The sequence below is a fragment of the Cardiocondyla obscurior genome, linkage group LG18 (genome assembly GCF_019399895.1).
Source record: "Cardiocondyla obscurior isolate alpha-2009 linkage group LG18, Cobs3.1, whole genome shotgun sequence".
NCBI lineage: Eukaryota > Metazoa > Arthropoda > Insecta > Hymenoptera > Formicidae > Cardiocondyla > Cardiocondyla obscurior.
Window position 1 is genome coordinate 2,969,489 of NC_091881.1, and position 15,069 is coordinate 2,984,557.

A 15,069-nucleotide genomic window follows, 5' to 3' on the forward strand; every position below is an offset into this window, starting at 1 on the left:
CATAATAAAAAAAAATAATTGAACATTGCGCAACGACTGTATTGAAAAAAAAAAATAAAAAAAAATAAAAAAAAAATTTTTTTTTAAAGAAAAACGGAAAAACGTAGTAAAATGAAAACTTCGCAGCCAAACAGGATAAGTCGATTAACAGGACTACGAAGGAACGGATGGTGCTTACCAAAAACGGGCGGGAGCCTAGGTCAAGTTGGTTGGTTGGATGGATACATCTTCTCTTTTTCTCTAAATCTCTCTCACTCTCTCTGTACGAATTTCTCCCCGCTCTTAGTTACGCTTAGCACTTACGTAGCGAGACATGGTACATATGTATATACGGATTTTAATGGACCGTATTCTCAGCGTACATTGAGCGTTAAAAGTAACCAGTCCTGACCCGAATTCGCCGTGATTAATATAAATGTTGCACGTAAAGATGTACGATGCTAAAATGCCTGAATACGGTCAAATCGCGTACAATCAAATTCGAATAGACTACACTCATATTAATAATCTGAGAAAATTTTAAGTGAGCAAATAAAAGATTTAAATTTTATCCAAAATGTAACTATTAAAAGTTAAAAAAAAAAGAAAGAAAAATTTTAATTAATTAAACGGAAGAAGCCATGTCGCATTCTCACAATTAGAGATATCTTCATATGCAGAATCGCTCCTCATAATAAACCGAGTATACATATCTTCCACTCGGTGCTTCTTTCCATCGCACTGATTTAGTAAAGACTAAACACGACGGTGCCGTACGCTTGAAAAAGAGGGTGATAATAAAACGTTCATGTGCCGTAAAGGTGGTCGCGCAATATATTGGAGACACTTCACTTGAAATTGTCCAAGGAGAAACGTATTAGTCTTCCGTGATAAAAAAAAAAAAAAATAATAAAATAAAATAAAATAAAATATCGTTAAGAGAACAAGTTCGTCGCGTTATCGAACACGCGCACGTTACACATCACTTTCTTGAACCGGTGCGAGCCAATGCATTGCGGGACCTCACTCGCGGGTACACCAATGCTATTATTATTTGGTACTGTATTTCTCTTACTGTATTAAACACGCCTAATTATATTTAACAAGATGATACAGGGTGACTAAAGTTAAGCATGTAAGCTCCGCGATATCGTTATAGACTAATGTACAGCTGAAGATTTATCTGCCTACAGGATTCTGTGCGCGATGTAGAAATACCAGGTACAGCAATGGTTTATTTTACCAAATACCTATCTCAAGCGAAGAAATATCTCATGGTTTTTTTTTCCTTAAACGTAGCAAGCATTTCTTTTTTTTTTCTTATACGTCCAAATATAATTCTTCGTCGTTTACTTTAACCGCATCGCTTTACTTGATACACCCACATGTTAGGACTGTGCCTACTTCCTAATGTATTATTCTCACGATTTTTTTTTTATTTTTATCTTTTTTTTTAATATCTTGCTTTATCATAAACAGTCCTCCGCTTAGACTCCTGGGCGTGATTTTATTTATTGTCTCGAGAAAAAAATGGAACGAGACCGTACAATCTAAAATAAAAGAAAAAAAAAATAAGAATAATAATGATAACGCAATGAAGATATCTCGCGATCATGGCGACGGTTGATTCGATCGGAATAGATTTTTCTGCGAACGTGACTGATGCTTCATGTGATTACCGCGCGTTCCGATAAACCATGGCCACGCTCGCGAAAAAAATCAGTACGCGGAATAGCCCGATCGTTATATTTCTATGCCCGATCGGCCGCCAGTTGCAAGTACTCGCTATGAACTAGAAGATTGAGCACACAAACACTTATCTGGTGATTCCATTATCGATCGTCTTATCCAAGCGATGAAAAAACATCTCTGTCCAAACGGTTCATTTTTTTTTTTTTTTTTTTTTTTTCTTTTCTTATCGCGTTAAACATTGCATCTAATCAAGTGAACGTTTTCTTTTCGCGGCCGGACAATCTCGATTCTCACGTTTTCTGATCGCTTACAAAAACGATAGATCAAAAAGACGTTCGAGTTGCCATGGAGCAGAAATCTGATCGTGTCTTACGTGTGTATATACGTGTTTTATTAGTTTAATTTCACAAAACATAATTAACACGCGTTTTTATGTAGACCTCTAATCGTCTCGCGTGCGGATGTATAAGGACTAAGTTTATTACCGTTATTATAACACACTATGTGTATAGCTTGATTGATTATTTCTATTGCGAATGGTCGATTATAATGCTTCCAAGTTCATTGGTGTCGCATTCCTTGCAAACTCCTCGATTGCTCGGCTACGAACCATTTTTCATAAGAAAAAGGACCGCAAAAGTTCATCTAAAGCACGTTACATGATTATGACATAGTGCACTCCCAATGCGATTTATTACAAAGATTGATAAACACATGATTCAAAGACGACTTTTTTTTTTTTTTTTCCCCATGCACTTTTCTATCTTTTTGTCTTTATCACACATATTCATCCACGCTCGCGCAAAACATTTTTTTTTTCTTTTTTTTTTTCTAGCGGTAGAATCTTTATCTACTACGCGAAAAAGAATCACATTGGAATAACTATACTATAATAAGAGTTTTGCATCAAATAGTAATTAATTGTAATCCATAATAATATTGTAATAATAATTACAATAATGATAGTGTAATATATTTCTATCGTTTTATTTAAAAAAAGGCTGTCTTGCGACGGTGCATGAGCGATCGCGTCCTCCGAGCCTATCAGAAATCGCTCATAGAGAATAAAACGCAAACGTATGACTAAAGTTTCGGTTGTTACCTGCAAGGGATCTCAAGAGAATTTATCATTAATGATTTACCACTTCGTTACATCACACAATCAGTCTTTACACGATAGCGCTGAAACATCCCGATCTCGGAGGGCGTGTCACGATAGTATATGTGTTGTTTCTAAGACTTAGCATCGGATCACGGACACAGTTCGATAACACAAAAAGATTCCAAACGCTGCAACTTTTCTTCTTTCCACTTTCAAATATAATACATAAAAAAAAAAACCCAAATAAAAATTCTACAAAATGTTTCCATACAGTGATTCTCTAGGGAATAAACGTGAGCAAGCGAGGCCATGTAGTCTCTTAAAATATAATTAAAAAAACTCTTCATTCTTTCGTATAGATTCCTGCTTTTCCGCGAGAGAGAATGCTCAACCGTACAATTAGCCGTCGATCGTGTTTAACTAATCGATATCCGAATGATCGCGCTGGCATTCTTCTCTTCGGTATTATTCACATCTCAACATAATCGTTTAAACAATCTTGCTCACAATCTACAACTTAACTATCATTTAGTAACAAAACAAAAAAGAAAAAGAAAAAGTGACGAGTCGATCCTTCGCCAAGTCTTCGTATTCGCTACCCTGGCGTCCGTACGCACTTTACTTCAGTGTGTGTTACACAAGTGTACGCTACATGTGTGTAGTAATAGATGTGTCTGTATGTGTACGTGTAATGTGTTCCCCCTGTAACATCATTGTTATCTCCGCTTGTCTGTCCGTTCAGTACGGATTGTACTTGGTACGCTCGGACTTGAACTTGCCGCTGTCAGTCGGGCCTGGTGCGCCCGGGCTACGGAGCCTCGGCGTAAAGGTCTTGTGCGATCGGTGCACGCCGGTAGTCTGGACCGGTAGCGTGGATGCAGCTGCGCCAGCAGCACCACCTAGCAATTCCGTGAGTCCGCCGAGGGCGGTGAGGCTAGATAGGGCGTTGAGGGCGCCTGGCTTGCTTAGCAGCTGAGCCAAGGGGATGGCGCTGGCCAAGGGAGAGGCAGTGGTAGTGGTGGTAGAAGGGGAAGCACTGGCCCCGGATGCTCCGGGAGTGGTACCGCTGCCAGGGGTTTGGGTATTTTGGGCCTCTAGGTTAGCTTTCTGCAGTTCGACACTGGGGAAAAGACACAAAATGTAAAAAGGTGAGGGCGGGAACGTTCCTCGTAAAACAGTGTGTCAAAGAGATTTTTAAAAAATATATAGAACATAAGAGATGGTAAAAAGTAAAGAAGAGAATAGTAAAGTATAGTAGCAATAGTTATAGTAGTAATAGCAGTAGGAGTAGTAGTAGTAGTAGTAGCAGTAGTAATAATAATATTGGTAGCTGCCGCGGAAAACGTAAAATGTGTAAAACAAAAAAAAAAAAAATTATATATATATATATTTTTAGAAGAAGAGAACCATCAGAAAAGAAGGAACTAAATCACAAGTTGTAGGCTTAAAGAGTTACGTCAGAGGTGCTCTGTGGAGCATGATTATCACGTACACCGGCTACGTGGTTCGTGGGGGCTTGAGGGGCTGGGGGGGGGCGGGTTTCAATCACGTCCGGGTCGCATTTAGACCCACCGATTCGTCCGCGGACATTCGTGCCGGACACGGGCCGACACTCGTTGACGAGCGTGCCGGTCAGCTGTGCCCGGTCCGAGAGTGAAACGCTGAACGCGGAGTCGGTCGGAATGCGCCTCGGTCGCGAGAGTTCGCGCAGCGGAGGATGCACACGAGAAAAAAGAAAGAGGAAGACGTGATTGAAGAGACGCGCGTTCGCTAGTCTACTTTTTCAGAATACAAATTCCTACAAAAACAAAGTCACATTCACCACTAACAAGTAGATTTGCGAACGATGCAATCGTTTTCTAGGTGTAACGGGGCTGGTGGCTCGTTGTACAGGCCGGGAGGCACGCACTGTGGAGGGACGTTCTCGCGAATCTTTACTTTGCTCACATTTATTTAATTCTGACTGAAAAAAAAAAAAAACCAAGTGGTCCTCATGGTGCCGCCGGTAAAACGAGCCATTCGCCGCGTGGCTTATAGAAAAGGCAGAAATCAAAGTAAACCAGGCACACAAACGGGCATGCGTTCCGCCACAAGTCGCGTGTTAATCGCGAGGCACAATCTCGTGCAAAATCGCGCCCGACGACGGGTGTGATCGACGGATTCGACTCTTCAGCGCACGTCTGAGAGCTTCGGGATTGATAAAGTGGCAGAGCGCAGACCCGCGTGGCGGACGGGAGTGCCGGGGATACACGGTAATAAACACGATGACCAGGTTAACGGGCAAAATACAGAAGTATCGAGATGATAAATATATATAACGGCAATTGCGCTATTTATATGCAGTAGTAAAATGTGAGTGGCAATCTGGAATAAAATATAATGGATTATAATTATAACGTGAGGGTGTACGTGTAAAAGTGTGTCGGTCCGCGGCGTGTTTAAATTGCACTTGGCTTGATGCTGGTGGGAATCTTACGTGTGGCGCGTACTTGTGCCGACTTTTTGTCTGTCATCCTCGATCTCGTCGACGATTACGTTAGTACCGTTCACCATTTTAATGTCGCTACGATGAAAGTAGATTAGTTTTACAGCATAATTTAATTTAAAAAAAAAAAAAAAAAAAAAAGGAGTGAATAAATAATAATAAATAAATAAAATAAAAGAAACTAGTAACAGATCTTTGACACCGATCAGTGAACATTAAGCGATGGCAACAACAGCGATGAAAGCGTACAACTAAAATTTAAAGATGCTACGGCGAGGGTTCTCGGCAAGGACGAGGGAGACCTTTTACATTTACCGCGCGAATAAAGACGCGATTACGCAACGTGTATTTTTTTTTTTTTCTTTTCTTTTTAACACAACGCCGGAAGAAAGTATTCGCGGCATCAAAAGCGCGCACGTTTTCCCCGCGCGAGGCCAGAAATGATAGGCGTAAATGTTACAAGCTGATCGTCCATTACCGGGAGCCTGTTTCAAACTAGAAAGAAATCTGTGTCATTAAAAAACCGAATCGAAAGGAGGAACTGTGATGCGTTTCGTTTGGAACTGTTCGGGATTTGATTGTCACTAAACGGAGCGACAGTCCTCGTTACATATTTATTTCTTTTATTTTTTATTTTATTTTTTTTTTTTTTTAAATTATGTCGTTCAGTCGGTAGTTTATTTGCTTGAAAGGACAGCCAGCGACAATGGGACAGATGTTGAGCGGAGTTGTGTCTGCAGGATACTCGGGGTTTACTGGACCTGGAAGACAGGACCTGGAAATAAAGGATTAAGATCCTCTTCCTCCTCACAGCTGATGTCGGTGTCTTCCGCTAATCTGCATACGTGAACGCTGGGTACCTCGGATCATAGCCGTCGATGCGACATCTTCTCCTCGCATCTTTACCTTACGACTATGAAACGACCTGCTTCGCTGTAAACTTGAGGTGGCGTTACGCGGCCGAGTGATCTCTTTCATTAACTCAACTTCAGAGAGATTTCTGGCGGTAATTCTCACCGCGTCTTTGTCAACAGACCACGCGCCACTCTGCAGCGGCGTTTTTTTTTTCTCAGCGTAACACCACCTTTTTTATAATATCTCTCACGACGACACGCAGTAAAGACGACTTTTATTTCTTTTTTAATGTAATTATACTCAAAAATAAAATTATCTCGAATGGCTAAATTGACATTTTGCTCATTTAAATCGTAAATCTGGAAAAAAAAATGTCAAAACGTGAAATCTACGTATGTAATCTTGAAAATTATTCCTTACGAGAGTAATGTATCGTACATACTGTTAGTGCTTTTAAAAGTTTAATTTCTAATTTCATCTCTGCAACATTTGCTCAACAGGCAAAGGAAAGTGAATGGAAGTCATCTATATGCGAGTTATCGCGAGGAAGGATAATAACAGTGATAAAGGGAAATATCGCGAGGGGTGCCGATTCGACTATCTCTTACATAATCTCACCATTAAGACATAAAAAATGAGGCAGCAAGGTAGTGTGAGGAACGAGTAGCACAAACAGGCGAATCGGCAGGATCACGATCGTGGGGTGGTAAAGTAAAGGGTCAACAAGAAGTCGCTCTACGCCGACGAGGCGCGCGCCGATCCGGCGCGCGGGTGTCGGCCAGAGGTGCGGGAAAGAAGAAGTAATTAAAACAAACGAATAAATAAAGAGAGCTCTCGAGGGGGGGAAAGGGAAAATGCATCGCGTTCCACTGCAAAACGTAGCCGGGACGAGTTCGACTGCTTTCTATTGGAAGAAAATGGAGTTCAGTGACACACCGAGAGGCCGGAACCTTCGGCGAACCTGTCGGAATGACTTCCTGTCGGCTCGAAGGTCGACCTTCAAAATCTAAATGGGCCCGGGGGTAAAAGCGATGGTTACGGGGACCCCCTCGTGGTACTCACCTCATGTTGATGAGATACTGTGCCAACGCGACGGCGTCCGGGTTCCCGGTTATGGTGATCGTGCGGTCCGTTGCTCCGCCCTCCCTCTCCTCGCAGTTGCTGATTCGAATCATGGCACCGGAGATCTGACGGATCTCGGCGATCTTGGTACCGCCCTTCCCGATGATGCAACCGATCAGCTCATTTGGCACGGTCATCTCATGCGTCTGATTGTTTGCCGCTGGTTGCTGCCTGTTCGAGTTGCTCGTACGCAGCTGGCTGCCAGCCAATGCGGCTAACGCTACGTGATCACCAATTGCGCAAATATTAGGAGAGCTTTTCTTTTTTCCGAATCGCGGCGCGGTCTTAATGAAAGGCGGGTAAAGAGATTGGCCCTTTTATGAGAGCCGGCAAATCGATCGGGCAAATAAAAGAAACGCACGAGGAGGCACTGCCTCTCATAAATTACTTGCGCTAAAGTGAAATTGCGTTTTAACTGATTCTATTGCTTTGCCTCCTCGACTAGCTTCTGTTCTAAAACTCGAATAAACTTTAACTAATGTTTCTGGGAGCAGTTCGTAGATAAATTTAACTTCTCGTTCCAATATCGAATGCCTCGGTACACTTTTTTGCCGATAAAGTTCGCTCGCGTAGGAGGAATCTATTGCAATAGCACAAATATTGAATACTAATACCGTTTTGAAATCAACGATGTCGAGATATAAATTTCGACATTCGCATTGAATTTATTATCGCACCAAGTAAAGTGGTCTGGTTACTTCCGACTATTAAAATATTTTTTATTTATTCGGCATAGAAGTATAACGCAGTAAAAATAAATTTTTTTTCTGCAAAAATTTGCGGGACAAAAAACGTCGGAGGGGAAACGTATTCGCTCGCTGATCTACGGTTTCTCAAAGAGCACGTGTCGACTTACCTGCTGGATTAAGACCACCCGTGTTCGCCGGTGTGGCGAGACCACCAAGGCCTAAGGCTGCTAGCCCAGCCAAAGGATTGCTGCCCAACTTGCCCATCTGCAACAGCGACGAAGAAATCCATCGTTCAGAAATATGGGGGAGGGGGGGCGAGGAGAAAAAAGAGAGTCCGCGGGCGTCGGACAGTCACTCGGGGTGTGCTTTGAAAGGAGTTGAGGGTATACGACGACATCGAGAAGTATATATCTATGTATGCCTGAAACATGTTCGCTAACCTCGCGCATCACGCTCGAGGATCTCCGATTGCGAGCAAGAATTCTTAGCTCAGGGGCAGCCTCGCTGAGAGAGAACGTTCGGTTCTACGTGAGAAAGAACGGGAAAGGAAGAGGGAATACGGGGGGGAAAAAAGAGAACATCCGCCGCGCGGCAATCGACAATTCAATTCGGCTATCTCGGACTCGACTGCCGTCGTGACGCATACGCTCAACGGCGTCGTCCCGACTTCCTGGGACCGGTCCGACGGCTTCCTCATAACGGGCGCTGCGACGGTCGCTCGAGCGAGAACCCGGTCGTTCTTCGGTCACGTGTACCGACCCAGGGATTTTAACTGTGATAAATAGAAGTCTGGTTTAAAACGAGGTTTCCGCAGCGATTATTCTTGCTTCTACGCGAAAGACTCGTTAAAACTCACGCTACCCTCCCGCGTCAATAAATTCACGACCCGGCGACAGGAACTGTTATAGAATAGACTGAGATTAGCGGGTGATCAATATCCAAGGTGAGGTGAGGTAGTTATTAAAACACGATTTAACTTCTTGGAGAAAAAAAAAAAAAAAAAAATAAAAAAAAAAAAAAAAATCCGTCATTCTTTTCGAGCGTGTTAAAATTCCACGATTTATTTCAGGGATATCGCTTTAAATGTCAAGTTTTCACAGCGCGATCCATTAAAGATTTCTCGCCTCTAACATGCGCGGAAATTGGAGCGAGTGAAGACGTCTACTAGTCATCACCTCAGCGTACTTCGCGGAAAATAAAATCTCGCGCGCCTCCGAGATGCATTAAATTGATAAACAGCGACGGTATCCCGTTGCTCTGGAGGGGAATAAAACTGGCGGAATGACCGTCGATAAAATGAACTATCGCGTTACTTCGAAAATCGTGGAAGAAATTACTCGAGGACAGCCTGTCGATGGGGGAGGGGAGGAGGGGAAGCTCAGAAATTACAGAAAGAGAGAGCGAACGAGCACGGAGAGAAGAAGGACGTGCATATCCTTGTAACTCTCACGATACCGTTAAATCGCGTGAAATGTAACGCAGCAATTCTATTCACACCTGCCGTTTCCACGTTACAATTGCAGATACTTACACGAGGCTTAGCATCGCCTTATTCGGATCGGAAAGAAATTCTACCGCGTTTCATTAAGTACAGTCCACTACAAACTTATTAACAGCACGTCGCTATTGTAACACAAAAAATTCGACTAAACATTCTAACGACTGGTCCATAAATTCGCTTGACGGCCCGCGGTAATTATTTAATGAACATTAAAACAAGCTAATTACTCGAACACAATACAAAACGATGGAACGTTTGTATCTAATTGCTAATAATTTTATATATCTTAATCTTTTGATAAAGACAAAATGAAAGGGCGGAGTGAAGGATGGAGGATGTATGTCGTGTTCTTAAACGAATGACGATAATATTTCATTTTCTATATCCCACTGTTGTTCTCTAAGCTAACTCATGTGCCAAGATTTCTAAGCGCCGTATGTAATGTCATCGTTTTAATATATATTAAGATAATGCGGACATGTGAAGAGGCATCGTTGTGCTGCAAGTCGTTATCTTAATATATATTAAATATATATTTACGTAAAATGCAGAACTACGAAAGTTTCGAGCTTAATAATGTAACCGGAGGGTGACCCGCTGAAATCTCCAATCGTTGACGTACATTTTCAAGAGGATCGTAAAGTAGATAATTCGTCTGTAACATATCGAGGGTTTGTCCACGCAAATATATTATATAAACGCCTTCTCCCGGAGACAAAGCGGACCCGATGTGATCTTTAATGTGCTCGAATGGTGGAAACGTAATGTCCAGGGCAGCCCACCCTTACACGAACTCGTCGCTGACTCTTAGCTAAAAGAATGCCGGAAGCCATGCTGTTCTAAACAGGACGCCAAAAGGACAATGAGTAACTCAGGACAGAGGTGGAGAAACGAACAAAACGTAGCGCGACAAGAGCGATATTTAATGTGTGCGCAGTTATCTGTGCTCGTGTGTGTATGCGTGTGTACGAAAATGATCATGTCACTCGTTTCTCGCTGCATTGAGGCTGGAGATTTATAATTATAATAAAAAAAATAAAATAAAATAATGCAAGTTGTGATTCTAACGTCGATATGTTTTAATTGAATTTATTTTACTAAAAAAAAGTTATGACTTCCAAAAAAAATTTTTTTTGTGCCAACTGAATCACTTAAATTTAAAAACAAAATGTTTCGTTTGAGCAACTTGTTAAATTGAATTGTTATATATTGCTATCCAGCCTCGTCAAAGGCAGATCAGCCCTTTGTGAGCTAGCACCTGCTCATATATCATTGCATTCATATTCTATTTTTAAGTATTTGACCTTTCAAAAATCAATATCGTAGTAAAATAATCGTTTAATATTTTCCATAATTTCTCAATTAATTGTTTTATTTGTAGAAAATATAATTTTCGATTCAATTCTATTATCACATTTTTTATTAATTGCAGAAAAAAATTTGTTTGATTGTAATATAAAATTAAATTAAACTAAAAAAAAAACTGAACAGTATGGACACGTGTGTATAGAAAATAATGTTTAACATTTATGCGACAAATTAGGTTAAAACTTTGAACGTTTCTTTCTCCTGCTCTCAATTGAGTCTTAAAAGGAAATTTGATTGTCACCGGATAAGGGAAGTTAATTTTAAGGAAAAACGGGGAATGATTTCTTATGTGAGACCGTGTAGAAAAATAGAAACTAAAAAAAAAAAGAATAATAATAAAATAGAACAGAAAATTGAAGACTGTGTACCAAGAGAAAAAGCGAAGTAGTAGTAACCGTGTACTAAAAGCCGTAAGAGCTCATCAAGCAGACTGAGAAACTGAGAAAGTATCAAAGATGGGATCGTGAAAGTAGATATAAAGCGCAATAGTAATAATATATCTAGGTAATCTACCTCTTTTCGTGCCACGCATGCATGTCCATGTTTGTTTGTGACTTTGTCATAATTGATCATTTCATTCATCTCTACCGATTAAAACCCACCCCTTCAGCCACGTCTCTCGAAGTTAACGGAAACCAACAAAAATGCAAACAGAAACGAAAGACCGAAAAAAAAAAAAATTAAACAGAAGAGAAAAAGAACTGGTCCAGCCGTGATATCTGTGGATAATAGGATGTATCATCGTGTAAACACGTTCTTATCGCGCATCTCGCGTTCGTTTCGTTTCGTTTCGTTTTCGGGTAGCAAATCGGACTCGAGGAAGTCGGGGCTCCGTGTCGGAGGACGTCGGTCGTTGAAGAGCGCACAGAAAGAGAAGATAGGACAAAAGGTGAGAACGAAGGCGCGCTGCCGTCCTGATAATGCCTTATGAAAACGTATAGTTAATCGCGAAAATTTCGTCGCACAGACGATCCGATTAAATATTAAAATTTTCCCATTTAACAAAGTAATTCGCGGAAAATAAACACATACGTTTCAGTGTAAATCAACGAGAGGCGCGTAACGAGCCAATTAATTTTGATCCACTTCGGCGTGATATAAAGCCGAATTCGTGTATATATTTTCAAAGCGTACGGGATCAATCAGAATTATTTAATCATCACGAAAGGCAAAATAAAACTAGATCCCGACGTCTGATATTCTGGTATCGAGCTACGATATTGATGGATGTGAAGACAAAAAGCAACCTCTTTACTAAATTAGATTACAAGCAGAGTTTACAATGTATATACGTGTATGCAACGTAAAAAAATAAAATAAAAAAAAAATAAAAAAAAATAAAAATAAAAAAAAATACGTAGCAGAGTAAACGATCGTAATTAAAAAAAATACCAGCAAACGCGGCCGATAAAATTTTCTATCACATTTGTAGAATAGATGTGATTAATCATAAGGGCATTTATCAGAATGACGTTTCATGGCATCTGCCGATCGATCGGCCGGCCGGATGAGTAGATTTCCAAGCGCTACCATAAGTAACCCGGAATCAGAGCGTCGGCTATTTGACGATTTGGCCTCCTCATTGATCGCAAGCCATTCGTGGAGACTTATAGCAGTATTACATCTGGGATTTTTTATACGTTTCTCTCTCTCTCTTTCTCTCTCTCTCACACACACGCACACTCTCTCCCTGACCGAATCCAACGACAAGCCATGACGACGAATCCATTGTGCGACCCGTGAGCAAGCATTCATGCTAAGCAGGCCTGATCGTTCGGCGCGAGGCTCGGAACAAATCTCCATTTTGCCTCCAAGTTCCTTCCGAGAGAGCGCACAAATTGCCACTCTCGGACGATGATCGTATCGAGAAAATTCGGCTATTTATCTGCTCGACGCAGTACGTCTACATCAAATACATCCCGAGTGGAAATTTATCTAGCTAATTTGATTTTTGCAAACTTGGCACTAGCCATAAATTATAAGAAAGTTATTATTTGGTGACTGTCTTTAAAAAAAGAAAAAAAAAACAAAAAATCTGTCCAGCACTGTCCAGCGCGGACCATGTTTGTAAATAGATATCTAAACGTTTTTCGCCGCGTACTAGTCTACTGTTGTTGTTCTGACCTGACGCAACGTTCGCTCGACTGCCGAATTCGCCGGGCAAAACGATTCTTGCTGCCCGCTGCCCGCGCGTCCTCCACTATGCGAACTGGAAGCGCGAAGTCTGCCGGCCGATGTAAACACACGCACGTACTCTAACACCGCGGCGGTCAGCGGGCCCGATGATCAGAGGTTTCGGCAGTCGAGCGCGCGATAGAATAGGTCAGAATACAACAGTACGTTTCGAGTGTTACATTTCTGGCTCAGTGCTGGACAGTTTTGCTAGACAGCCACGAGATAAACCACGAATTGACTAACTAATTATTAGATAACGGTGGGAATTAATTTCCACTCGGGATATTACAGAGATTACCGATCAATTCTAAGTGCACGTCCTCTGTATTTTTCTCATCTAGAAGTAGATGCGAACGACAGAAGAGAAAAAGTGGATTATATATATATTAAAAAAGTAGTAGAAACAACTAATTGGTAATTCAATACGATCATCAGTGGAACAATGTAAATGCAGTGGCTAAATGCACGAAGTTTTCAGATACCAGGTCAAATAAAATCTTGCGTTGCCGGCAAAAAGAAATTACGAAACTGCTGATATTAAAATAAAGTTAGATATGAACTTTAATTAATTTCGAGAAAACTAGTATTAACTCGATTATTCAATTAAATGTATTATTCATATTATTAATATAAATTCGTTAAATAACATAACTTCGTTGAAATCAAATATACGAACACGTGTGAATTTCATTAATTCAACCTGATATCAAAAACTTATATTAAGTTTTATTTGCATGTTTTTTTATATATTTTTTTTTAAACGTAGCATGCTTCTTCAAGTTTCTCTATGCACAGTAAAGAACGACAAGCAATTTTTCAGAGATCAACCCACTACCAAACGCAAGCTTATGAAAGGAAAAACGTGTACATAAGTTCAGGTCGAGCTTGTTAAAAGCGTTAAGAAGTGAACATCTATAGGACTTAGGAAAAAAAAATTCCAGAGAGAATGAAGCATGCACGTAACAGCATATGCGAATCACATGTAAAGCAAAGCAGGCAAATTTCGCGTGACTTCGCTGACACTTAAAGTCAAAGACTATTTACGATTAGTCATAAAAATTAAAGAAAGAAAAAAAAAAAAAAAACAATTCTTTTAAAAACTACCGTTATTAAAAATGTTTGCGGAATCGCGGAATTCTCTCCAATTAATAAAAAGGCATCGCGGACACTTTGTAGTTTTAATACGAGAGAGAACTTTCCAACCGAAGTAATACAGTAAATGACGACGTGGTCTTGTTGGAAGTTGCTATTAAATATAATTACAGCGCGCCTTATTTCGTTCCGCCGTATTATGTTTAATCAGATGTTTCTGCGGCCGAAGTCACGCGACTGGAAAACATTGTTTAAAGGTATGTACGGTCAGAGCTAATAGTGCAACAGAATTCTCTCGGATCGCATCTTCACGTAATCGAAGACAACTTGCAAGATATTGCGACACGAATACTCCCGGGCAGAAAAGCTCGAGACCGTACGGGGATATATCGAGCAGAAAGCCAAGGTATCGATGCATATATACGGAGGGAGACAGGGGACAGCAAAGAGTTTCAGTGGGAAGAGGAGATCAAGTGACCTAGATAATAATGAAATATACTGATAAACATATTGCGGAGCTTCCACGGCATTTGGCGAAAATTGAAATGATAACCGAGTCCAGAGTTACGTTGAGATCAACATACATCTTTCATTATTGCATCTGTTTTTACGTATCGATATACCTGAACGAAATAATTAAATGCATAGAAAGTGCCACGGCACGTTAATTAAACGTTGTCGCTTGTTAACAGAAAGGGGAATAATTTTCGAATAATTAATTCCAACTATTTGTCAAAATAATGCCGTATTATTAAACGCTAAATAAAAAACCGTGTTTCAACGTCTACATTCGCCGCAGATAAGATTTATATATTCGCAACCCGGCACGTTTTAATGAAATTAAATCGCAGCAAACATAAAAAAAAATTTAAAAAAAATTGTAACTAAATAAAACCTCGTTGAATTTCTCAGTCACCGCGCTCTTTCGCCTTTAACGGAAACCACTGTTTAGTCGCTGTTGCAACAAGCGGGTACAACTACACGCTTGACCATTCGTTTATCTATAAAA

The 15,069-nt window shown here is 40.6% G+C and overlaps 1 protein-coding gene across 5 annotated transcripts in view; it reads right to left on the reverse strand.

Moving 5' to 3' along the window:
* Positions 1-15,069, reverse strand: part of Mub (poly(rC)-binding protein mub) — a 113,554-nt gene that overhangs the window by 16,294 nt on the left and 82,191 nt on the right. For 4 of the 5 annotated variants that reach the window (XM_070668803.1, XM_070668804.1, XM_070668802.1 and 1 more), the window contains 3 exons: positions 8,092-8,188; positions 7,176-7,455; positions 179-3,893 (listed from right to left, as the gene is read on the reverse strand). In XM_070668803.1, coding sequence (XP_070524904.1) covers positions 3,512-3,893; positions 7,176-7,455; positions 8,092-8,188 — 759 coding nt within the window. In that variant the 3' untranslated portion in view covers positions 179-3,511. The remainder of the gene's footprint in view (positions 1-178; positions 3,894-7,175; positions 7,456-8,091; positions 8,189-15,069) is intronic. The other variant, XM_070668806.1, reaches the window with a different exon arrangement.